At 36.4% G+C, this 24,041-nt stretch overlaps 1 protein-coding gene across 1 annotated transcript in view; it reads left to right on the forward strand.

Moving 5' to 3' along the window:
- Positions 1-24,041, forward strand: part of TMC1 (transmembrane channel like 1) — a 126,644-nt gene that overhangs the window by 4,767 nt on the left and 97,836 nt on the right. The window contains exons 2-3 of the mRNA XM_064579868.1: positions 17,295-17,371; positions 20,759-20,930. Of these exons, the coding sequence (XP_064435938.1) occupies positions 17,295-17,371; positions 20,759-20,930 (249 nt within the window). The remainder of the gene's footprint in view (positions 1-17,294; positions 17,372-20,758; positions 20,931-24,041) is intronic.

The raw sequence follows: 24,041 nt of genomic DNA on the forward strand, positions 1-24,041 counted from the left end.
TAGTTTACAGACTTGGAGATTAATCTAATGAACCTTCAGTAGTTTTCTTCATTTAAAAAAAAATCTGTCTAGTTTTTTGTTCCCCCATAAATTTCTGTTGGTCTATGTCCAAATGTCGGTGAGGGCGCTAGATCCTTGTGAGCTAGCAGCATCGATTGTTAGGAGGGAAAATTATCCCACTCATGAGTGAGTGACATTTGCTTTCCCTGTGAGGAAAAATGATCTGCATAATGCTGTGTAGAAGTAGGGAACAAAGCCTGCGGTTCCCTCCCATGACCTTGATCCTCTGCAGTTGCATCTCCTCTGGATGGAGGGACGGGCTGTATGAGGGACAGAGCTGCCAGCCTGCATGAACACTAGAGCCAAAGATGGCAAATTTAAAACATTGGAAATTTCAAGGGGAAATATTTATAATAGCTACACTAAGAAGTATGTTGATATTGAGAGCTCTGAGAGGTCCAGTGAAGGAAAATAGAGGATCTTCTCTAAGAAAATTATGAAAGAGCCCCACAGAAGCAGTCCTAACCTAGTCTGGCAAATTTCGACTCTCTCCATGGCTTGTGCCTCCTTCTTCCATGTGACTTTGCTCATGATCTTCCTTCCTCTTGAAAAATTTTCCTGTGCTAATCCAAAGCCCTCAAGACGCAGGGGAAAATGTGCTAAGTCTGAGACTAGAAGGAAGTTTCTGTGTGATATCCCTTTTGTTCATTGATGGCTTGGTTCATCCATCCATCCATCCATTCATTCACTCATTCCTGTCACAAATATTGGCTGAGTGCTTACTCTTTGTTCGGCACTAAGGAAGAAGAGTTGAAGATCAACCAAGGTCCTGTCTTCCTGGAGTGTACTTGCTTGTGGGGAAAATAAATAGTGGATCAATGAACAATTAACTAAGTAACAGAAGGCCATGTGGTGACGGTGTTAGGAAGAAAATTAAAGAAGGGTGGAAGAATTAGTGATGACATAGTTTTTGGATTCTTCATCTGTCCAGCTGCTCTTGTCCCCTCAGTGAGATGGACTGGTGAGGGAAACTTGACAGAGCTGACTTTGAGTTTAGGGTGGTTTTCCACCCCATGTCTCTCCCTCCAGTCTCTAAGATCTTCAGCTTAAGGCAGCTCCCTCTCTCTTTGTTGCCACTTCACTGCATTGTTTGGCCTGGATGAACCAGAAATCTCTTCTCTTTTTCTCATGTTCACAGTGTTGCAGAAATCTCCCATCTGTCGATGTTCTTGCTTTCCTTTTGTCTTGTGCGTCTACACCTTCTAAGATCCCTTCACTACCATGTGCAGTCGGATCTTGGGATGTTGTAAAGACAAGTGCATCTATACAATCCACCACATCTAAATGGGTTCATCCACTTAATCTGTTTAAAACTGAGATAACAACACAGCCATCACTCAATGGGCTGTCCTTCCTCTTGACCGATTCTACTTCTTTTTTAAGAGATTCATTTTAACTATCAGAGTTGTCCACATGGAGCATCCAGTAATTTGTCAATTACAGTTTCGGATTTCCTCCCTAGTAACAGTTCCCACAGTGGTTTCTGCTTGTGCATTTATGCCCTGGTAGGCTGTTTTTGTTTCTGCTTGTCTGTCTCTCCAATTCTGGGGGCAATGGTTTTCCCTGGGAAGCTCAATTCTCTGACAGATCTAAGAAAAGTTGATTTTCAGTTTGTTCAGCTTTTCCCTTTTAGGATGGGAGTGATGGCTGAGTGGATTAAAAATTGCCATTGTTACAGTGCTAGGAAAATTTTTATGTATGAAAATGGCAATAGCCTTACCCTGAGTACGAATAATACTTAAAAGCATGTGAAGATGTGATCGTCTGTGATGTTACTTATTAAAAAAAAGTATACATATCTTTTGAAGTGTTGAAAGGAAAATAGTACTTTATATGCTTTATAGCATCACTTTTTGTAAGTACTGAATATATTCTTGTTTATGTATCTATGTTCTGTTTTGTAGCCTTAAGAACTATTTTGAGTGTATCTGAATATATGAAACAAGAGTAAATGTCCTATGTGACGTGATGCTGTGTTATATATAAAACTGTGTACATAAATTTTTTTAAAAAGTCTTCATACATCTACAGACTCAATTTAAGTCTACATGCTCTGACCATTTCAGCTCCTTGGGATGTCTTCCCTTTCTCGGCTTCTATCTTTGATAGTAAGTATTAGGATGCTCAATTATATTTCACCTACAACAGCTGTTTTATTTGTGCATATCTTGTCTTCTAGCTAGGTGGGGACCTCTTGGAATGAAAAGAGAATATCTTACTCTCTTATAGCTGCCCAGATTTTATTGGATGAATATAGATTTGAGTGCCTTCCATATGCTCAACACTACTATTTTACTTGATGATCACATCACTTCTATGAGATAATTTGTTTTCATGATTTGTTGAAATGAAATCTGATGCTCAGGAGGGTTACAAATTTGCCTGTGGTTACTCTTTTTGAAGTGGCCGAGCTAGGTTTTGAATTCAGGTCTGTTTGATTCTAAGAACAAGACAGTGCTCCTTCAACTATAAAAAGCCGTACTTAGTGCTTTGTCTCATAGACACAAGTGTGTTCTTGTTGATTGAGCGAATTAGTGGATGAATTCTCTGGACCTCCTTTCTACTTACTGTTTCTCTTCTCTATAAAACGATCGTGGAAGGAACCTGACGTAAGAATCAAATAGTCCACTGAGGTCTCTTAATTTGGCAACCAAGAGAAAGTAGCGTTTATTAACTAAAGCTCTCTCCCATCAATTTTCTTTAAACTTCCAGAATGTTTCAGAAGCATTTTCCTGAGTTCCATTACAAGGTGGAACATTTTAGCCATTACCGAAGACAGCACTATTAACATTTTATGAGTTGGCTCCTTTCTTCCTAACACTGTGAGAATAAAACATTGTTTGCTAAATTCTGGCTGCTCAATTCCTATTTTTTCATGATGTTTTATAATCCAGGCCTTCATTATAGGAACATATGGGTATGTTTATTGCTGTAAGACCAAGCAAAAAAGAGTGCCCGAGATCCTAGGAGACATGGCTAAGCAGTAATCTTTGACTTTCTGTAGCTTTCCATTAAAATTCTCTCTCATTTTTTATCTCCTTAAATTTCATTCTTAAAAATAAAAACAAAAACACAAGTTAGTCTTTTTAAACATAATACAAATCTATTATATAATTTGAAAAAGACAGAAAAAATCCAAAGAGGAAGAAAATCTCACAGTCTCACCATCCAGGTACGGTTGCTAACATTTTGGCATATTTCATCTCACTCCCTGCCCTCCCTCCCACTATCTTTGCATAAGGCATTTATTTGAGATATATAGATACATAGAATTTTAATAATCTTTTTGCACAATATAGATTGTAAACACTTCTGCTTGTCATTAAAATATTTATAAACATTATTTCTACTTAGTGGATTCATAGTAACTTGATGTAACTATTCTCTCAAAACTGGTAATTCCATGCCGAGTTACCTGGAGATAATTGGGTGTGAAACCAAAAGAAAGGAATAGGAGGCAGCCATAGTTCTTGACCCATATTTTTTCTCATGTACTGGAAAAAAAAAGAAAAAAGAACTCAACTTAGACACTTATGAAACATTTAGAATGAATAAATTCCTCATGATCAGGATGGAGTACAGATACTGAATTTACTCTTTATCTGAAACAAATAAAAATGGACAAAATATATGAAATAACAAATTTCAAGACATTATACCTCAGACAACAAAGGGGAGTGACCTCTGAGAGATGGAAAATAAATGAGGTTTATTGCCACAGCTGACTGTCTAGAGGGTTTCCAGATCATAGTACAGGGAGGGAGGATGTAAGTAGAGACTAGTGAGCTGCCAGAGTTGAGGAGATAGAACTGAGAATTTGGGGAGATTAAGTCAGCTAAAATGCCCAGGGAAGTGTCCCAGAGAAGGGAAGGCTGAACAGAGAGAGAGTTCTGGAGATCTGCATAGTGTTCTTACTGAGTCTTCAACTGACTAATGATCAGTGTATTCACGTGGCTGGGAATGAACCACCAGGTAGGATTAGAGGGAACAATCCCTAGAGCTCATACAGGTCTGGGAGGTTCCTCCTCCCACCAGCAAGAGTATAAAACCTTATAATTCATGGGATGCCATGTAGAGTACTCAGAAGGTGTTTGCTTCAGCAATAGGAAAATATTAGTCCTAGGATAAACTGCTTTGGTCTTACTAGCAACTTAAAAGTGAGATCTTAAATGATAAAACTGATTCCCTGTAACTTAAATGCATACCAGAACAAAGCTAAAGAATATTTATGGGAATATAAAAATATCTAGCACCCAATAAGGAAAAATTCATAATGTTTATCATGCAATCAAATATTACCATTAATGCAGAGAAGCATGAAAATACCCATAGTTAAGAGAAAAATCAATTAAACATAATCATCCTATAATTGACACTGTTGATATAATTGGTACACAAACAGTTATGAAATTGCGTTGTACGTATTCAAGAGGCTAATGGAAAAATTGAGTAGAGACATAGATGCAATTAAAAAGACAAAATTCACCTTCCACAGATGAAAAATGCAATGTGGGAGATAAAGCATATGCTTTATGGGATTAGCGTAAGATTAGAAATTGCAAAGGAAAAGATTGTTGAACTTAAAAACATGTATGACAACAGCATAAAGTCTGGAAAAGAAGAAATGAAGACATTCTGGTATAAGATTTTACACTATAAATGAAATGGTATTTATATAATTTGCTATTTATATAACTTTCTGTGGCACCATATTAAGTAGTAAAGTAGTATTTAACTAGTTACAGATAATACGCCATCAAAGTCAATAAAATAGTATCCCTGGAAAAGTCAATTCATCCAAAAAAAGACTGAAAAAAGAGAAAAGCAGAAACCAGAAGTAAGATTAATTAAAAATTAAATAGCAAGATGAGAGCTTTCAAAACAACCTTGTAGGTATGCACATTAAATATTAATGGTCTAAATACCCAAGTTAAAAGTTAGAAATTGTCAGATTAGATAAAAATTTCAGTATCCAACCATATGTTGCCTATAAGAAATCCACTTTCAGTATAAATATATACATAAGTTAAAGATAAAAGGATGGAAAAAGACATACTGTATTAAACTAGTAAAAAGAAAGCTGAAGTGGTCATATTAATATTGGATAAGTTTTATTTTATTTTATTGTATTTATTTTATTATTTTTTAAAGATTTTATTTATTTATTTTGACAGAGAGACAGCGAGAGAGGGAACACAATCAGGGGGAGTGGGAAAGGGAGAAGAAGCAGGCTTCCCGCAGAACAGGGAGCCCGACGTGGGGCTCGATCCCAGGACCCCAGGATCATGACCTGAGCCAAAAGCAGACGCTTAATGACTGAGCCACCCAGGCGCCCCGGATACATTTTATTTTAGAACAAAGAATATTATCAGGAATAAATAACGTTATTTCATAATGATAGAGGTAAATTTATCAATAGGAAATAACAAATGTAAACGTTTATACACCTAATAGCAGAACTTCAAAATACATAAAGCAAATAGTGATAGCGCTGCAAAGAAAAATAAATAAATCTATTATTATAGTCAGCACTGTTTTCACAATAATTGATAGAAAAAGCAAAATAATGTCAGTAAGCATATAAGAAAAAGACCTCCACAATACTGTCAACCATCTTGAACTAATTGGCATTTATATAACTCCACCTAAGAGCAACAGAATACACACTCTTCACATGCACATAGAACATTTAGCAAGATAAATCATATTCTAAAACATAAGTCTCAACACATTTAAAAGGATTCAAATTATAAAAAGTACATTCTCTAACTACAATGGAATTAAATTAGAAATCTAAAGCAAAAGATATGTGAAAAATCCCAAAATATTTGGAAACTAAATATTACACTTCTAAATGAGCCATGGGCCAAATAAAAAATCAAGAGAAATTAGAAAGTGTTTTGAACTGAATTTAAATAAACACATAAGCTTCAAAATTTTGAGATGCAGCTAAAGCAGTATTTAATAGTATGATATGCCTATATTAGAAAAAAGGATCTCAGTTTCTACCTTAAGAAACCAAAGAAGAATAAATAAAATCCAAAATAAGCAGAAGAAAGTAGGTGATGTAGACCAGAACTGAAGTAAATAGAAAACAAAAAAACAATAGAGAAAATTACACCAAAACATATTCTTTGAGATCAATAAAATTAATAAACCAATGACAACAATGATCTGAAATTTATCAAGAAGAAACAACAATTTTAAGACAGAAATGAGAGATGTGGCATCACTACAAATTCCACAGATACTGAAAGGATAATAAGGCAAAATTATGAACAACTTGGGCCAATAAATTTGATAACTTAGATACACTGAAAGGATAATAAGGCAAAATTATGAACAACTTGAGCCAATAAATTTGATAACTTAGATACATTGTACAAATTACTTATATGACAACCTACTACAGCTCACTCAAGAAGAAACAAATTGAACTTAATAGCCTTACATGTGTTAAGGAAATTGAAATTATAGTTAAAAATTGTCTTAACGGGCACCTGGGTGGCATAATCGGTTAAGTGTCAGACTCTTGGGGTCAGCTCAGGTCGTGATCTTAGAATCATGAGATCAAGCCCCGAGTCGGGCTCCATTCTCAGTGAAGAGTCTGCTTAAGATTCTCCCTCTCCCTCTGCCCCTCCCCATCTCACTCTCTTTCCCTCTTTCTGTCTCTCAAATAAATAAATAAATCTTTTAAAAAATTGTCTTACAATGAATATATCAAACTTTGATTACTTCCATGGATAATTTTACCATATTCAAGGAAGGAGTAATTCTGACTTTGCACAAGTTTTTCTAGAAGAAGGAAGAGGAGGGAATATTTCATTCTCCAACTTTCTCCAATACTAGGATTACTTTGATACCAAAATCAAATGAAGACACTCCAAGAACACAAAACTACAGACCAATATATAAAAACAACAATCAGAAATTGAAGTTTTAAAAATATCATTTCAGTATCAGAAAAAAATTACAAAGCACTTAGAAACAAATTTGACCAAAGTAGTGCAAGACCTACATGTTAAAAACTACAAGACATTGCTGAAAGAAACTAAAAAAGGCCTAAATAAATGGATGTACTCATTTGTGGAATGAAAGATTCAACATTATCAAAATACCAATTCTCTTCAAATTAATTTTTAGATTTAACACAATTCTAATCAATATTCCACAGGCTTTTTGAAATTTCTACATAAGTTAACAAGCTGATCCTAAAATTTATATGGAAATGCAAAGGACCTAGAAGAGGCAAGCATCTGAAAAGAATGGACAAAGTTGGAAGACCTATACTTACCCCCCAATGCTCATCATAATGATATGTAATCAAGAGAGTATGAAATTGACATAAAGATAGACAAAGAAAAACAATTCTAAGTCATAATAGTTATGGTTCCTAAAAGAAGGTGGCAGTTGCTGATTAACTTTCCCCACTCCCTCTGGATGCCTCTTAGTGTTGGTTCCCAAGGTGTGATTTGAGGTCTGGCAACATTGGCATTACCTGGAAGCACTTAGAAAAGCCAATTATTGGCACCCCCACCCCCAACTACTACATGCTCCTCACCCTACATCTTTTTTTTCTCTTGCCACTCAGGTATAATAATTTGTCCTCTGGATGCCAGGGTACTGCCATTTCTTGAATTTGGAAGCAAGGTGAGGGAGAACATGCAAATCTCTCATTCCAGAGTCTATTGACTTTTGTCTCTGTATGGAACTAATTTTATAACATTTGTGGCACTAAAAAACCATTATTCACAATGGCCACTAATCCCCCTTTTTGAGTCAACTTCAACCTTTTGTAATTGCTTCTCCAGTTGCTAACAAGCAAGAATTGGATGGTTAAGCTGACCATTGGCTCAAGCAGCATGACTTTCCATGTTGGTTGGCATCATCAACAGGCATGGGGAGGAGAAGCTAAGGGTACCAAGAGACAGACTTTAGGGTAATATTTTATTCCTTGTCTTTATCTTTTGGTTAAATGGCCTTTAATACAATCCCAGACTGAATATTATGGCAATTTTCCTACTTGCTGAGTCTAAGATATTAAGGTAAAGGTCAGAGTAGATGTGTCTTCCTTGTCTTTCTAGAATTTTAGGTGAAAACTGTCAAAATTTTGTGTGTAGGTATGTGTAAAGCATTTTAACAGCCCTTGTACATTACTTTAACCTTTGCTATGTGCCAGGCACACTATATTATATACATTGCATTTATTTATTTATTTTATTTATTTTTTTAAAAGATTTATTTATTTATTTTAGAGAGGTTGGGGAGGGGCAGAGGAAGAGAGAGAATCCCAAGCAGACTCCTCGCTGAGTACAGAGCCCCATGGGGTTCGATCCTATGACCCTGAAATCATGATGTGAGCTGAAATCAAGAGTCTGACGCTTAACTGACTAAGCCACCAAGGTGCCCCCACATCGCATGCATTTATTATAGCTTTAATTTTCACAGCAACTCTGTATAGTTGTTATTGCTTCTTCCTTTTACCAATGCATAGAGAATTTAAATAAATTATCCAAAGTTATGAGATGGCATAAAATTGTAGCAGAGCCAAACCACAAATATTCGTCTAACTCAAAAACTCAGGATCTTTCCACTAAGCCAGTTGCTTACTTGAAAACTCTGAGTTGTCTTTTATAGTTCTATGGTATGAATGTAATAGTTTTAGGGACCCAGATGAACAAAAGTCCTTCTTTTTTCATATTTCTTAGTACTTGGCTCCTCATGGAAACAAACTTTCTTCTTCATGGCCATGGTGTTGAAAGAATTGGGATTAATCCAAAGGAAATCAGATAGTGAAACATTTATTTATCCTGATTAGTCTTCTGCCTGTTTTCAGAAGTATTTGAAGAACTGTAACAAAAAGCAGATATCCTTAAATTCCCTAGTGAACATGATTGCCCCCTCTGTCTTATGAACTCTACCACATCTTCTGCTTGTATTTCTCTATTGGAACTTGTCAAGTTATATCTCATGTTATTGTTTCTAGTATTTGTCTGGTTCTATTCTGGTAATCTTGAATAGAAAGACTGTCTGGATTAGGGTTCTCCAGAGAAACAGACCAGTAGGTTATCTCTCTCTCACTATCATTTACTATCTATTGATTTATTAAAAGGAATTTAATTAATTCATTATTTTATTTTATATATTTATATACTTATTATTTTAAAAAGTATTTTCTTATTTATTTATTATAAGGACTTATACATAATATATCCATATAATATATATGATAATGATTCAGCTGCATTTAGGATATAAATTAACACATATTTCACATTCTATGTGAACTATTTTGATAAAATTATAGACCACATACAAATTACTTACAGGTTGAGTCTTACTGAGAATCATAAATTGAGTCTGTAGGGAAAGATTAGAGTGGGTAGTTGGGTGGTCACAATTCTTATACACCTACATCTAGAATTCAGAATTCCTTTTCCTTAACTGATGATGATGTTAATTAATATCCCTAGTTGGTTAGCAAATCCTATAAAATATGATTTTTCCCGAACAGCTAGAGAGCACAAAAAAAGAACAATTCATTCTAGTTAATGACTTGATTTTTCTTTTATTTCCTTCCCCTTCTTTTTAATTTTCCTTATAAACTAAAATGAACGAAATCATTTCATCCTTCTCGGCGCTTTTACGATTTTGTCAGGAAGACACTTCTTCCAAATTTTAGGAAACTATGAATGCCTTCCTAAGTCACTCATTTTCTTTTTCTCTGCCTGTCTTCCGTTGCAGTCCTTAACTTATAGCTCAGCCATCATCCTGCCTGTATGCTGCCCCTCGCTGCCTTTGTTCTTTAGAAGACACTCATTAACATTTGCTAATGTATGCTAATGAGAAGTAATTAGCATCTTCTGTGCGGAGCTCGGAAGGAGGGATGAAGACCGCACCGAGTTCAGCCAGCCTTGCTTCCTGCTTCTTTATGCTCTGGGAACAATCTTCTGCTTTCAGTTGTTACACATTCCTTTAGTGCTTTTTTGTTTGTTTGTTTCATGTTGTTTGTTTATCCCTGAATCTTGACAAGCATTCTTCTTTGTGACTTGGAATATTGCAGAAATGCTTGGGGGGAGGGAAAAGATTCCTTTTTGGTCTAAGCAATCCACGGATATAAGCGTAACTGCCAAGGGCTTACAACACATTATTTTCATCTGGTTGTTATTTTGGTATCCTATTACTATAAAAGATTTTAGCCACAAAAACTCACACAAGAGAATGTATTTTCGTTTCAGCACACTTATTTACAGTGGTTGCTCTTTATGGTGATAATTGAAATGTGAGAACACACACTCTGAATATATATATGTTATGACAGCGTGGTTAAATAAGAAATGTCCCCTCCCCCAGAATATTCTAAATGCAAGGAAAAAGCAAGACTCACCATTTAATTTTTCCCCGCAACCACGGAGAGCTCTAAAGGTCTTTGTAAATAGCTATTTATTGAATATGAATAGTTAAAAAAAAAATAAGCCAGTGCCCCAAACCAGATAGAATAAGAGCTGTTTTTGTTTTTCTGTAGACCAATGGTGTCATAAAATATCTAATTACAGTTTCTCACAAATACTCCAGTATATAATTCACTGTTTGAAGAACTATGCTTTAGCATTTCATATTTCCTCTTCCAGCTCAGGGGTGGTAGAACTTGGAAACACACCAGCTACCTACTCAGCCTATGTTTAATTTTAATTTCATGTACAACAAAAACAGAAGGGAAAATGTGCAAAAAAAAAAAAAAAATTGGTGTGCTTGCCCTTACCCTCCTTCTTATGTATATAAAAAAGATTATTATCATAGTAAAAGGATAGAAGGGGGATTTTTATTTCGAGTGAGTCTCCTTTTTTCTCTCTCTCTGTTCTCAGGGTTGGCCATTCTCTCTCCAGGACCTCATAGTTAAATGTGTTTCTCCACAGAATTCATCCTGTTCTGTTTGGCAACTACAATATTTTATATTGCGTTTTTTAATAAAGCAGACATCAGCAGCTATTTATTCCCTACTTCTTAAGGGCTTCACAGCCTCAAAAAATAAATATAATCTAGAAGGAAAAATATTGGAGAATGACAACGACAGCAGCAGTTGAATTTCTTGCCCACTCCCTCCTTTTGGGTGGTTGAGTCTTACCAAAAGTCAAAATTATTATTCTTTTTTGTAATTTTATAACCACTGCAATTTTAAATAACTGTTTCATATCTCCAAGATATTATAATATTGAAAATATGACCAGCCTTTTGGCACTTCTTTTAAAAGTTTTCATTAGTGTGGTTTTGAATGTATGTGCTCTGTGGTCCATTTTCTCAATGGTCTTAAGGAAGATAAGAAGGATTCTGACACCTGCAGAAAAAATATCAGCCCCAATCTGTCAGAATAAACCTTTCCCCCAGAATCCTTGATGATATTCAAATGTAATGATCTCATTTTGGTTTTGTTTTTTTTCCCACTCCAAGGATTTTGTGAATGTCTTATAGTTTACAGGTTTTTATGGTATTTGAATGATATAGGAACCAAGGAAGTCTTCTCTACTCAATGGCTTCCAACTACTATGCTTAATTCCATCATTTGAAGGTGTTGAGATTGTTATAAACAAATGTCACAAGCATCTTCTTGTCCTTCCCTAAAAGTAACAAAAATAAAGGGAGCTGCTGATTTAAAATGAATCAGATTTCACATCTTGGGTAGGTTCTATTCTTGAGGAAGAAGAATCACATCCCATCATTTTTATTCAATTTTGCAGACAGTGCCTTCTGTTCCCTATTTTGCACCCATCAATAACTGAATGGAAGCAGGATGCTGGGGCATTCTCTGCAGGGGAGAGGATACCTTAATGTGGTTTGGTGACTTGATCTAGCATCCAAGTGTCTCACTGGTGGGAAATTCTTCTTTATGGCTAACTTTACTCATTCCTTTTTGAACTTTGGGTTGGTTTACCTTCTGTTTGGTTTTTAGAAAAGCAAAGTATCTTAATGTTGTTCTTGGCTATAACTTAAACACAGCTTATAAATACCTACATACATACATATATACATATAATTTTCTCCATATCATAATTACATCACCATCATCACCATTGTTACTATAATAAAAAATTAGCAACTTGAGCAGCTACTGGATGTCATCAGACCTAGAAATTTCAGAGCAGAAAATTTAAAGTGTCTATTCCTAAGGAGTCTGCCTTTAAAAAAGATTTCTAAAAATCATAGCTTACTTTTCATAGTTTCACTGGTCAGTTTTCTCTCTTCTTTTCTTTTTTTTCCCCATGAAAAAAGAGGTTTCATGTTTTTGGTAAGGGGATCATAACTCTTTTTCCTTACAAAACAAGGCAAACTTTACTTTGGAATATACTCTCTTAAGAAAAAATGTACTTTTATTTTGTTCATATTTGCTAGCTCTTTGACCTTCACATTCTTGTTAAAAAAGTATTGATGGAAGAAATAGTTGAAGACAGTCTAGATTTTGTTAACTTGAGGTGTTTCTAAACTTTGAAATATCATTGAGTACATCAATTTAGAATTTATAACATTTCATATTTATAATATTTATTTACGTAAGTATAAGAATGCACATATGTTTAATTATAACACATAACAAAGACAAAATGCAGTGTTTTGCTTTATATTTATACTTTCCCCCTCTTATTTACTGTAATCTCACCTCATTTTTGCCCTTTTATCTCCCTTTATTTGCTGTATTCTTCCCTTCTTCTCCTTACTCTTCCCCATTTTTCTTTTTCTCTCTTCTTCCGTCACCACCCTTTAGTCCCATTCTTTTGAATTGCTATGCAGTGGACACTATATATAAGCAAGGGGTATATTAGTAAGTTGCCCCATCTCTTTACAAAGACTCAGTCAGAGACGCACAGCTCAGTAACAAAACCAAAAATCACATCAACGAACTAAAAGAATTCAGAATCTATGGGGCTGTGTTGAGTAATATTATCTTTTCATAACCTACGTCAATTTCTCATTCTCACTGGATCTCTGCCATCAGCATGTAAGCACATTTTGGCTAGCATAACCAGCTGTCTCCTATTCCTCACTGCCCATTCTCTTGTAAAGCCACTGAAATTCAGGCTTTTCCTTATACCGTGTCACTAAATATCTGCTTGCCAAAGTCGACATTGACCTCCACACTGCAAAATCCACTGGTCAATTTTTAGTCCTCATTATATTTGAGTTATAAGCCTACAACACATTTCTTATTTTCCTCCTCCTCCACTGATTATTCATTTTCAGTGTCTTTGGTTGGTTTTTCTTCTTCTCCCTGTCCTTTCAAATTTTGGAGTTTTCTTTTTCTGTTTTGTTTATATTCATTTACCTGGTGATCTCACCTGGTCCTGTGGCTTTAACTAGCATCAATGAGCTAATAACTCCCAAATGTGTATTTCCAGACAAGACTTCTCTTCTGAACTCCAGACTCAAATATCCAACTGCCTACTCAACTCAAGCATGGGTGTCTAATAGACAACCCAATTCCAGTATGTCATATTAAACTCTTGATCTTCAGCTCCTCCCACCGAGACTATTCTTCCTATAGCCTTTTCATCTCTTTTTCTTCTGACTCTACCTTTCCAGGTGCCAAGGGTGAAAACCTTCTGATTGTCCTTGATTCTTTTCTTCCTCTCATATTCCATGGACATCACATCCCATACTGTTGGCATGGGTTCTTCAGCTAAGATTCAGAAATGTCCTTGTTACGGCATAGATGCATATCCCTTCCAATGCAGTTTAGTCTGAGGTGACATGTGTCTCATTTATATGGGAAGGACCAAAGCTGACATTTCCTCATACATTAAAAAAAAAAAGAAGAACCCTGAAAAGAAACACACAAAGAAGCCAAATAAACATAGCTAATACATCACTGCTACCACCCAATGAAGCTAGATAAGATACTCATACCTAATCTTGCATCTTATTTATAAAGTCATTCTTTTGCATAAAATAGCAAGGCTCCTTGGGAAGAATGAAGGGGGGGAATCGGAGGGGTAGACGAACCATGAGAGACGATGGACTCTGAAAAACAAACTGAGGGTTCTAGAGGGGAGGGGGGTGGGAGGATGGGTTAGCCTGGTGATGGGTATTGAGGAGGGCACATTCTGCATGGAGCGCTGGGTGTTATGCACAAACAATGAATCATGGAACACTTCATCTAAAACTAATGATGTATGGGGATTAATATAAGAATAAAAAAAAAATAGCAAGGCTCCTTAAGGTCGCCTTATGTTTTCTTTTATAGTCTACAAACTTCCTCCCCAGAGTATTTTGCTCTGTACTCCCTTGCGAGTGTACAATAAATGCTAATTGGATAAACGAGTTTTTCAGTTTCCAGAGTAATCACCTAGTGCTCCAAACATCTCTTCAAGAGCTCAGTGTGGGTTAAAGGAACAGGCAACACCACTTAACTTTTCTGGCCACTTGGCTACCTTGAACCTGAAGAACCATAAACTTTTAGTGCTATAGATTAAAAAAGAAAGCCTAGAACAACATCCACTTCTCCAAACGATTCCGATGCCTCCAAAATGTGACATTTTGCTGTTGTTTCCTTTTACTGTTTTTAATTACTGGGTCTATTTGCATGAAATGAGGATCTGGGTTGCCTAGGCGTTCATCTGCTCCGATTGCATATTCCTCTCTTAAATAGCATTCTTCAGTGTGGCTTTGCTTGCTGCCTCCAACATTTTGACAGGACCTCCCCCTCCTCTCCTTTCACCATCCTCCCATCACTCCCCAGGAGAGAGGTTATTTTTAAAGGACATAATCAATAGACTTGGGAAGCAGCCAAAGCATAAGGGGGTCATATGATCGGGAATAAACTACTAGGGATTGCTGAGAGAAGGGATGGCAACAGGCTGTGCCCAAAAACTGTCTGAGGAGGGAAGGACTGTCTGTAGCTCCCATTTAAATGTTCTGAGGTATTCTTTTGCACAGGGTTTTGTCTTGGAGGGGTTTCTTAGCTTGGTTCTTTAGCTTCGCTTTGAGTTGCAGGGGATATGGACCACCACTGATGGTAGCTTTTCAGGTCAACTAATGTTCCATTAAAATCAAGGTTGGTCTGAGGCACTTGAAGGAGTCTTAAATCTGGCCACAGTGCTGTTGTTTAGTTCTTGATGCTGATGATGCCTTTGCTGAGGGTTGAGTCAAGAACAATCCAATTATCACAATAACTAGGGAGACAACTGTTTCATCGCCCCTGACTCAACTGCCAAGAGGATGCCATTGACATCGCCCCTGACTCAACTGCCAAGAGGATGCCATTGAGTAAAGAAAGCACCTAGTGAGAATGTGCAGATGATCATGCACAGGGGAATATCACTGTCAGAGGGTCAGTTCAAGAGGAGGGAAGGGGCTATTTCTGCAACACTCTCCGTTACATGGCTTAGAAACCATAGCACTTTTTTAGTTCTTTACTTGCAACCACAGGGATGTCTCCTCTGACAGATTTGTAGGTTTTATTGAATAGCCATTTATTACTATCCTTCCTGTACTTGAGAAGATGATCCATGACTACAGCCCTGCCTTTTCTCCTCCCCTGGTTATCAGAGAAAATGGATTTGTTGCTCATCTCCTTGGCTGGGGACATTTCATTCTGCTGTTCTTATTTAACATATGATCCTTCCTAAAGATTTGCTTATATTTTTGTTCTTTTAATGATTTTTCTGTTTCATTTCATCATGTCTAGTAAGTTGATTATTATAAATCCGTATAATATTTTGTGTGGATTTTGCTTTGGCTCTGATGTTAAAGAATAAGCTGTGCGTCAGTTCTTGCTATTTGTGATTAGCTGTTCTTATACACACAGATCGGACTGTGCTCCCAGGCTAACCTTCTAGCATTCAAATGCCTTCCTAGGGAATTCTTCCTTGACTGAAGAAGCTTGGTGGTGGCATTAATTACAAATAAAAGTCCAAGGCCGATTGTTAAATGCAAAACATCTTCTTAGAAGTGTCTGCCTTCACTCTTGCGGACTCTCAGTAGTGACACAAAGATCTTTGTCCTGTGCAGATCCAGTTACAGCCGATAACAGAAGCACGTGTCCAACCCGGAACAAAAGAACACTTATTTTCACATTCTGTGGCTGACGTTGAGTGATAACATTTTTGCATATCCTAAAAATTTTTATGCAGATGCTGTTTAAAAGCAAAAAGTGCTTTTACAATAATCTTCTTTGTGAATGGGATTTAAACTCTTGGCATGCATTCCGTTTTCAATGTGCCTGTCAAGTTCTGAAAAATAACCTTTGATGGTCTGTGAGCAGAAACAAAACAGAGGTTGTTGCCTCTGTTGGCAGGAACGTTGTTTTGTCATCTTTACTTTCTCAGACTCAGGCTCATCCGACTTAAGTAAAAATATGATACAGTTACTATTTTATAAACAGGTGACGAGACTATGGTTTTAAAGAAATAGGCGACTCTCATTTTTACCTGGGCAAATTGCAGAGCTTTGTCTCTGGCTGAGACCTGTGATGAATGGATAGTAGATGACAAGCGGAAAAATCTGCCAATTAATATATTTTCACATATTATTAGACAATTACAATTATTTATTTATTTATTTATTTTTTTAATTACAATTTTTAAAAAACCCTTTGATGCCTTTGCAAAAATAGAACAAAACTAAAAAGAAAAAACAGTCTTGAGTCTGGGGTGAGGAAGACACAGACAAAATTGTTCTTTGTTTTGGGAAGAACTGCAAAATCACCTGTTCCCACATCGTCAAGGTAAATCCTATGTTGGAAAATTTAGGCTGTCTCCATATGTGACCTACAGAGATCACTGAAATAGGAAATATCAGTCTTGCGACATTTTCTGAAAGGCTCTTTGACACTGGTAACAGGTTAGAATAAAATATTCTCTATTTTAATAAGTTAATTTGGTTCTAATAACCACATTGCTTATGCATGTGGATATAGTTTTACTAACAATGCAATTTATCATGGAATGCAATGACCCAGCAAACCCCAAGTCTACTCACTGCAACACGGAATTTATTTTGGTAGCAGTTATATTCAATTGAGCTGACAGGCTTATAATTGATATGTTTTGCAAGTCTTTGAAGGCAATGAAGCAGAGAAGTCTTTGCACAACACTGTCTAGGATGCCGTGGCTGTATATCTTTAATAAACAATGCTGTTTTTGACAAGATCGCTGAAAAATGTTTGCATTAACCACACAGAAAACTTTATGATGAAAACAATAACAGTAAAATCCTGTTACTAACCACTATACCGTCATTTAAAGAACTGCTGTATTTGTCCTTTCTTCAACAGTGCAAATTCAAGTGGAGGAAAAAGAAGATGACACAGAAGAAAGTTCAAGTAAGTGGGGAGGGACCCACATGGAATGAGTTTCCTGTAGAATAGCAGTGAATTCGGGGGACTTGTCCTCTTATCGTGTTGGATTATGCTACTACATGTGAGTGCATGCTACCACGTGTGTGGAAAAATTTGATGTTCTCACAAAAGAGATCAAGTCCAGCAAATGGAATCTCTACTCTAGATTCCATTAATTGGCACACACACACATTCTACCCAATGTATAAGTTACTCATGATCAAGTAGATGGTAGTCCACAAAAATTTGCTTTTTAAAATTTCTCTACTATTTTTCCTGTTAAGGTCTTGGTCCTAAAAGCTCTTCTCTGTGGCTCAATCTATTATAATAGAACAGATTGGCCATTTTGACTGAATTGATCAGGTGGTTCAATTAAAATGAATAAGCACATTCTTTTGTACTGAATTCATGGGTATTGTTATCTGGTGTTTTTACTTTGTGTAGGTTTAGCTTAAACGTTTGGAGTGTGATCCCTTGTATACAGACCACTCATGGACTGGAGCATGGGAAAGATCATTATATGAGCAAAAGCTCTGAATTTACTAAAACTGAAAGAAAGAGCAGTATCTCAAGAAGAGTTCAATTCGAGGATGTGTCAACACCATCAATGTAATAACCTGAGCACAATATGGCAGCCAGGGAATGTTCATGATGCCGAGTGTTTTCAGTCATTTGATGTGTTTCACATGCAAACAGCTCAGAGTCTCACACAGACTCTGCATGTCATGGCTTGAGTACTGGAGGGGAGGAAAAATAATTTTCCCTCTAGCCTTTCTGAGTTGTTAGGTGAGACCTCTGTAATATAAGATAGTTTAACAAGAGAAAAAACAAACAAAAGTTTATTAATATGTATAGCTCATGTATACACGAGAGATTCTCAGGAAAAATAAGTAACTTTATGAGGTGGCTTAGAATTTAGACTTAAATACCATCTTAATAAGGAAAAAAGGGGGTGTGTGTAGGCCTTTTTAGGAGAGACCAAATAATTTTTAGGAAAGGTGAGTGGGCCCTTTGAAGACTAGATTGGAGGCATGATTGTGACAAAGTTTGTCTGGGTGTGGTATTGACTTCTAGGGTCTTCCCTTGTGATGAGTCAGTCTTCCCTAAGGGTGAAATTGAAATTCGTGGTGAGGGGATTTAGGACAATTCAGTTCCTCTTGGAGGATCTGTGTTTGGGTGGAGGAGGGGAGTTCAGGAAAAACCTTTCAAGGCATTTGCTGCTTTTCAAGTACCTACAGCTCGATATAATCAACATACCAAAGTGGCACAGTTTGGGGTGGTATGTCCTGAGCTCCTGCAGTCATATTTTGAGGTGGCATATTCTGCTACCCTTCCATACTGAACGGAGACCATTTCCAACAGTAAAACTTTATGCAACTCTGCATTTAGCCGGCAACTGCAAAATAATGATTATTTGTTTTAGAATTTGAATATTTGGAAACTAGTGAAGGCACTAAGAACAGCCTTTTTGTTGCCACGTGGTAAAAGAGAAATCTGATATAATGCTTTTCATCGATGGTCAAACTGCAAGTTTAATAGTTTAGTCTTAATACAAAATATCCTAAAATGCATAGTACTAAGTGGCTGTTGGAGTTCTTGAGTTATTTGTGGGAAAATTGTTTCTCAATCCTTATCAAGGGCTTGTCCTTTCCATAAATGGTGACTAATGTGACTAAAAAAGACTGGGCAAATTTTCAGAATGTCAGAATGGCGTTCACATGACATACAACATTTGCCACATATTTAACAAGTGGAACATCATTCTTGGTTTTGATGACAGTGTATAGTTATCAAAGCCTAGTTTGAAAGTTATCCTTCTGTTTTTCTCTGCTAGCCAAACTTTAGTACTATAGGTAATATTAAATCTCAGATTTGAAATATCAATAAAAAATGATTCAATAAGTAATGTTAAAAGATAATTAGGGGTGCCTGGGTGGCTCAGTTAGTTAAGACTCAGACTCTTGATTTTGGCTCAGGTCATGATCTCAGGGTCATGAGATGGAGCCCAGGTGGGACTCTGTGCTGGGTGTGGAGCCTGCTTAAGATTCTCTCTCTCCCTCTGCTCCTCCCCCCAATAAAAGTAAAAAACAAAAAGTAAAAAAAGATAAAAAATAAATAAAATCATGACACACACACGTAAGAATGAATGTATTTAATGAATAAATGAGGACTCTGTAGGTGTTGCAACCAGTTCAAAGGAAAATCCAAAGAACAGATACATTTATAGATCAGGGATATTGGAATGATTGTGCAGATGGAGGCATGACTGTTTTGTGGGAGTTTTTTTTTTTTTTTTTTCTGGTGAGGGAAGATTGTCTCTCTACTGGACTGTGTTCATGTACAAGTCTACAGACAAGGATTATTTTGCATTGCTATCTAGTGATCTATAACTTTCAAAATTACAAAATAGCTCCCACGGAATCAGAATCAGATAACACAAAAGGGTACACTGTAGACAATTCATAGTTTTCCATTAAAGTACAGTTTGCCCCTATAGTAGTTTCTGTTTAAGAGGAGAGTGATAACTATGAGTTGATTTTTTAGTAATAGATTATTCTAAAGATCAGAAGAAGCACATAAACGAAAGTGAAGTAAGATTGTATGTTATAAACTGAAGGAAGGAACTGGATTCTTTCTCTACTCTATCTGGAAGATTCCAGTGAAGTTATGGACAGATGAGGCATTGATAAATAAAATAAAATGTCATTTCTCTCAGTTTTACATGAAATTTATATGTTATCTATTTCTATTCATAAAGATACTATGATCAAGCAAGTATTTATGTAAATAAATATATTTAGTATCAATTTCATTTAGGAAAGGGGAAAATATTTAGGAAAAGAAGAACAATCTTGGAATCAAGAATAAAGATAATTAGAATTAGGAGAAATCTCAAGGGTTGAGTTAGTTTCTTCAAAATTATTCTAGTTTGTTGCATTTTCTTGTCCTTCCTGTCCTTTGTTCTAAGATAGAAGTAGTAGTAAACATATAGTAGCTAATCACTTAATCCTTATGTGTTAGATCAGTAACCTCTAACCTTGGTCTTAGAGGGCATGGTATGATATTAAACTCTAAGTCATCTAGCAACCCATATAAATGAAGACTGGATTTCTAAGGATTATTAAAATTTGGGGATCCGCATTCACATATTTGAGTAGATGAACCACAAAAGAAATGAGATTCTAGATAAGTGTGTTTGAATGGCAGGCTATGGAATATATATATGGCATGGTGCATCTTACAATGATGTGGAGACTTGCTGGATTGTGATCTCATGTGTGACAATGGTCATTAAGACACTAAGCATACATTTGGCAGTGGGAGAGAGAACTTTCTGATATTGCTCATCGAAGCATTCACTGTTGTGTTTAGGTGAAGAGGAAGAGGAGGAGGAAGATAAACTACCTCGAAGGGAGAGCTTGAGACCAAAGAGGAAACGGACCAGAGATGTTATCAATGAGGATGACCCGGAACCTGAACCAGAGGATGAAGAAACAAGGAAGGCCAGAGAGAAGGAGAGAAGGAGGAGGCTGAAAAGAGGAGCGTAAGTGAGCTCTAATCTATAACTGAAACTGTGACTCGTTCAAAAGTGCCTAACTCTGAGAGAAGACCACTCCCTTTAGGCACTCTGTGGCCTTAAAACTGGTAATTAAAAACAACTTTTAAAAAGACGACAGGTTTAATCCAATGCTGCCATTTTATTCCACCTAGTTAAATGTATTTTAAAATTTAAATACAATTAAAAAATGAATATATGTATTAAGAATGGGCTAAGACAGATTTCCTTATGAGAGATCTAAACGGTCATAGGTTATTAATATATTAGAGTTCATTTAAATATTTTGAAGTTATTCCATTAATGATATGCATTCGAAAATTCCTAAAAAATGAGCCCAAATCACTTTACCTTATAGAGCAGGGTTTGGCAAAATATGGCTAATTCCAGCCCAAGAGCTAAGAGTCGTTCTTACAGTTTTAAAGGGTTGTTGATTCAAAAAAAACAAAACAAAGCAGGGGCGCCTGGGTGGCTCAGTTGGTTGGGCATCTGCCTTCAACTCAGGTCGTGATCCCAGGGTCCTGGGATCGAGCCCCACATTGGGCTCCCTGCTCGGCGGGAAGCCTGCTTCTCCCTCTCCCCCTCCCCCTGCTTGTGTTCCCTCTCTCGCTGTATCTCTCTCTGTCAAATAAATAAATAAAATCTTAAAAAAAACCAACAACAACAAAAAACAAAAACCAACCAAACAAACAAAACCAAAGACAAATATGGGATAGAGCCATATGTGCCTCTCAAAGCCTAAAATATTAACTATCTGTTCTTTTACAGAAAAAAAAAAAAAGTGTGCTGGCCCATATTATGGAGTATTGGGGTTGTCATTTCCTTTTTAACACAACCCTACATCTATCATTTCCACCAGACAAACATTTCACTGAGTGCTGACTTTGTATAAAATAATATATTAAATACCCTTTAGGAAAAAATCCAAGAAAATAATTTTCGAGTCTTGGCTTTCTGGAAATTTGCAGATGGCAGGCCAGTAAGGAAAGTGTGTGTATGACACACATCAAATAATAGAAAATCTAGACCCCTGGGAAAGGTTTTACAAGAACAGCTTCTCTGTTGTTCCCAGGTAGTAGGGCTGTGGGGAACCACCATGGGGTGAGGGAATCTCCTCCAAAACATTGCTAGGACTTTGGATAGAGAGGAACTTTCTAAGATGTCCTCCCCAAATGACACATTCTAGTGTTAACAACTAGCTTTTACTTTCCTTTTCATAAAAAATTGCAATTAAATACAATTGTATGAAAATTTTGGCAGGTAGAGAAGCTTAGCATTGATAGATGATGGTTCTTTTAGAATATAGGAATAAAAAAAAACAGGGGCGCCTGTTTCTTCATCATATTTTTGTTGATTTCAGTTTTTAAATCTCCCTCTGTCTCTTCCTTTCTCTCCTCCTCCCCAAACTCATTTCTTCCATCTTTGAATACCAAGACACCACCTTCTTTAGATTTTGCCTCTGGTATTTTTTTTTTTTCTATTTCCTTTTTATGTCTTCTTATGCTTTTTTCTTTTAAAAAACAAACAAAAAAATCATCTCACACTTTTAAGTTCTATGTCTTATTGTTATCACTATTATGATGTAGTAATATTTCCTTTTAACAATGCCTGTGCTTGCTGATGGCACTGTTTCATCAATAGATGTGTGCATGATGTAGGCTGTGTTCCAGAATTTGCTTTTACTCTCCTTTTAAAAAGGTGAGTTGGATGAAAATTTCTGTGCTCTCTTGGTCTGCTTAAGGCTCTCATGTGAACTGCTCAACCCCTAGATATAGGACGGTATGAATCAACTGAAGCTCGGCCCCTATCGCCTGAGGGAATGTTGTCTCAGTGCCAGAGTCTCTGTCCCTAGCGGGTACCACTCGCTTCCTCCTTCTGAGAATCCCCCAAGCACCCCTGTCACCTGTCCTCCCCACTTCTCCACACAGCCAAATTTGGCTAACGTGAACTTTGTCTCCAAAGGTTTTTCAAGTTATATAATCACTGCCATAATTTGGACAACGAATCTAAATCGTATCATAAATTATTTGTGATGATTGATGATTCATTTTCTACTGTTCATTTTGAAGATAAGTATTTCTTTAAAGAAAATGTATCAGCAAATATATTTTGAAAAAAAAAGGTGTAGGCAAATCAGGGCACATTTATTTAGATTAACCGATTTATGGTCTTTTTAAACTTAAACGTTCAAGTGACACACCTAAGGGAATTTCCCCCGCACTGACAAAACATTTGAAACCAACTAAAACCAAGGCTGTAATGCTAACTATCTTTGGAGACAGTTGAAAAACTCTGCCTCGTTAGAAATTCTGGAGGATTTCTAATAATATGACAGGCTTTTCCTGACCCAGTTTTAAGTGAATAAGAAATATGTTCATAGCAATGAGTAATTCAGCACATTATGTCTCCCCCCCCCAACAACTGTTGTTTAAATAAATCAAACTTAAGATAGAAAGCCATTCTTGCACAGATTAGCCCTACATTTTCGAAGATGAAGCATATCTATGAGATCTTCTTTTAACATGATTAGCACTTTCTTTGAGTGATTCCTGGAAAAGCGAGTCCCTTATATGCTGGCGGAAGTAATATTTTAATTACCTGCCTATTTGAAGATAACTCAGGAAACAACTATACCTGGTAGCGCATTATCCGTCTGGAGCAATTAACAACAAAGACTTTAAAAATACACCCATCTGGGGTTATTTAGCGTAAGGATTTATTCTTATCTTTCCATACCATACTAATCTTGGAGTACGCTGTTCTGTTATAGTGGACTTTGAGCCCTGGATTTATAATGATAACCCTGTCATCCAGAAAGATTCTGTACATAAACATTTATTTAGTTAATATTTATCCAGCTCCACTGCTGTGGAAGCTAATTGGCTAATTCCTTTGGAAGACATGGGTATGAATATGCAATTGACTGTGTTCTCTAGGAGTTCATAATAGAGTAAGGGAGAGGCCACTTAGACACAAATTATTGTGAAGTAAGACAGTATAAATGTGCCAAAGAAGAAGAACAAAGTTGTTTGGAGTCTTAGAGAAGACAAAACTATTTGTTATATGGGATGATAAATATATGGATAATCAGAAAAGGGG

Source organism: Mirounga angustirostris, unplaced genomic scaffold (genome assembly GCF_029215605.1).
Source record: "Mirounga angustirostris isolate CCGP_5_RB_7025 unplaced genomic scaffold, mMirAng1.0.hap1 SCAF_15, whole genome shotgun sequence".
In the NCBI taxonomy this organism is placed as follows: Eukaryota; Metazoa; Chordata; class Mammalia; order Carnivora; family Phocidae; genus Mirounga; species Mirounga angustirostris.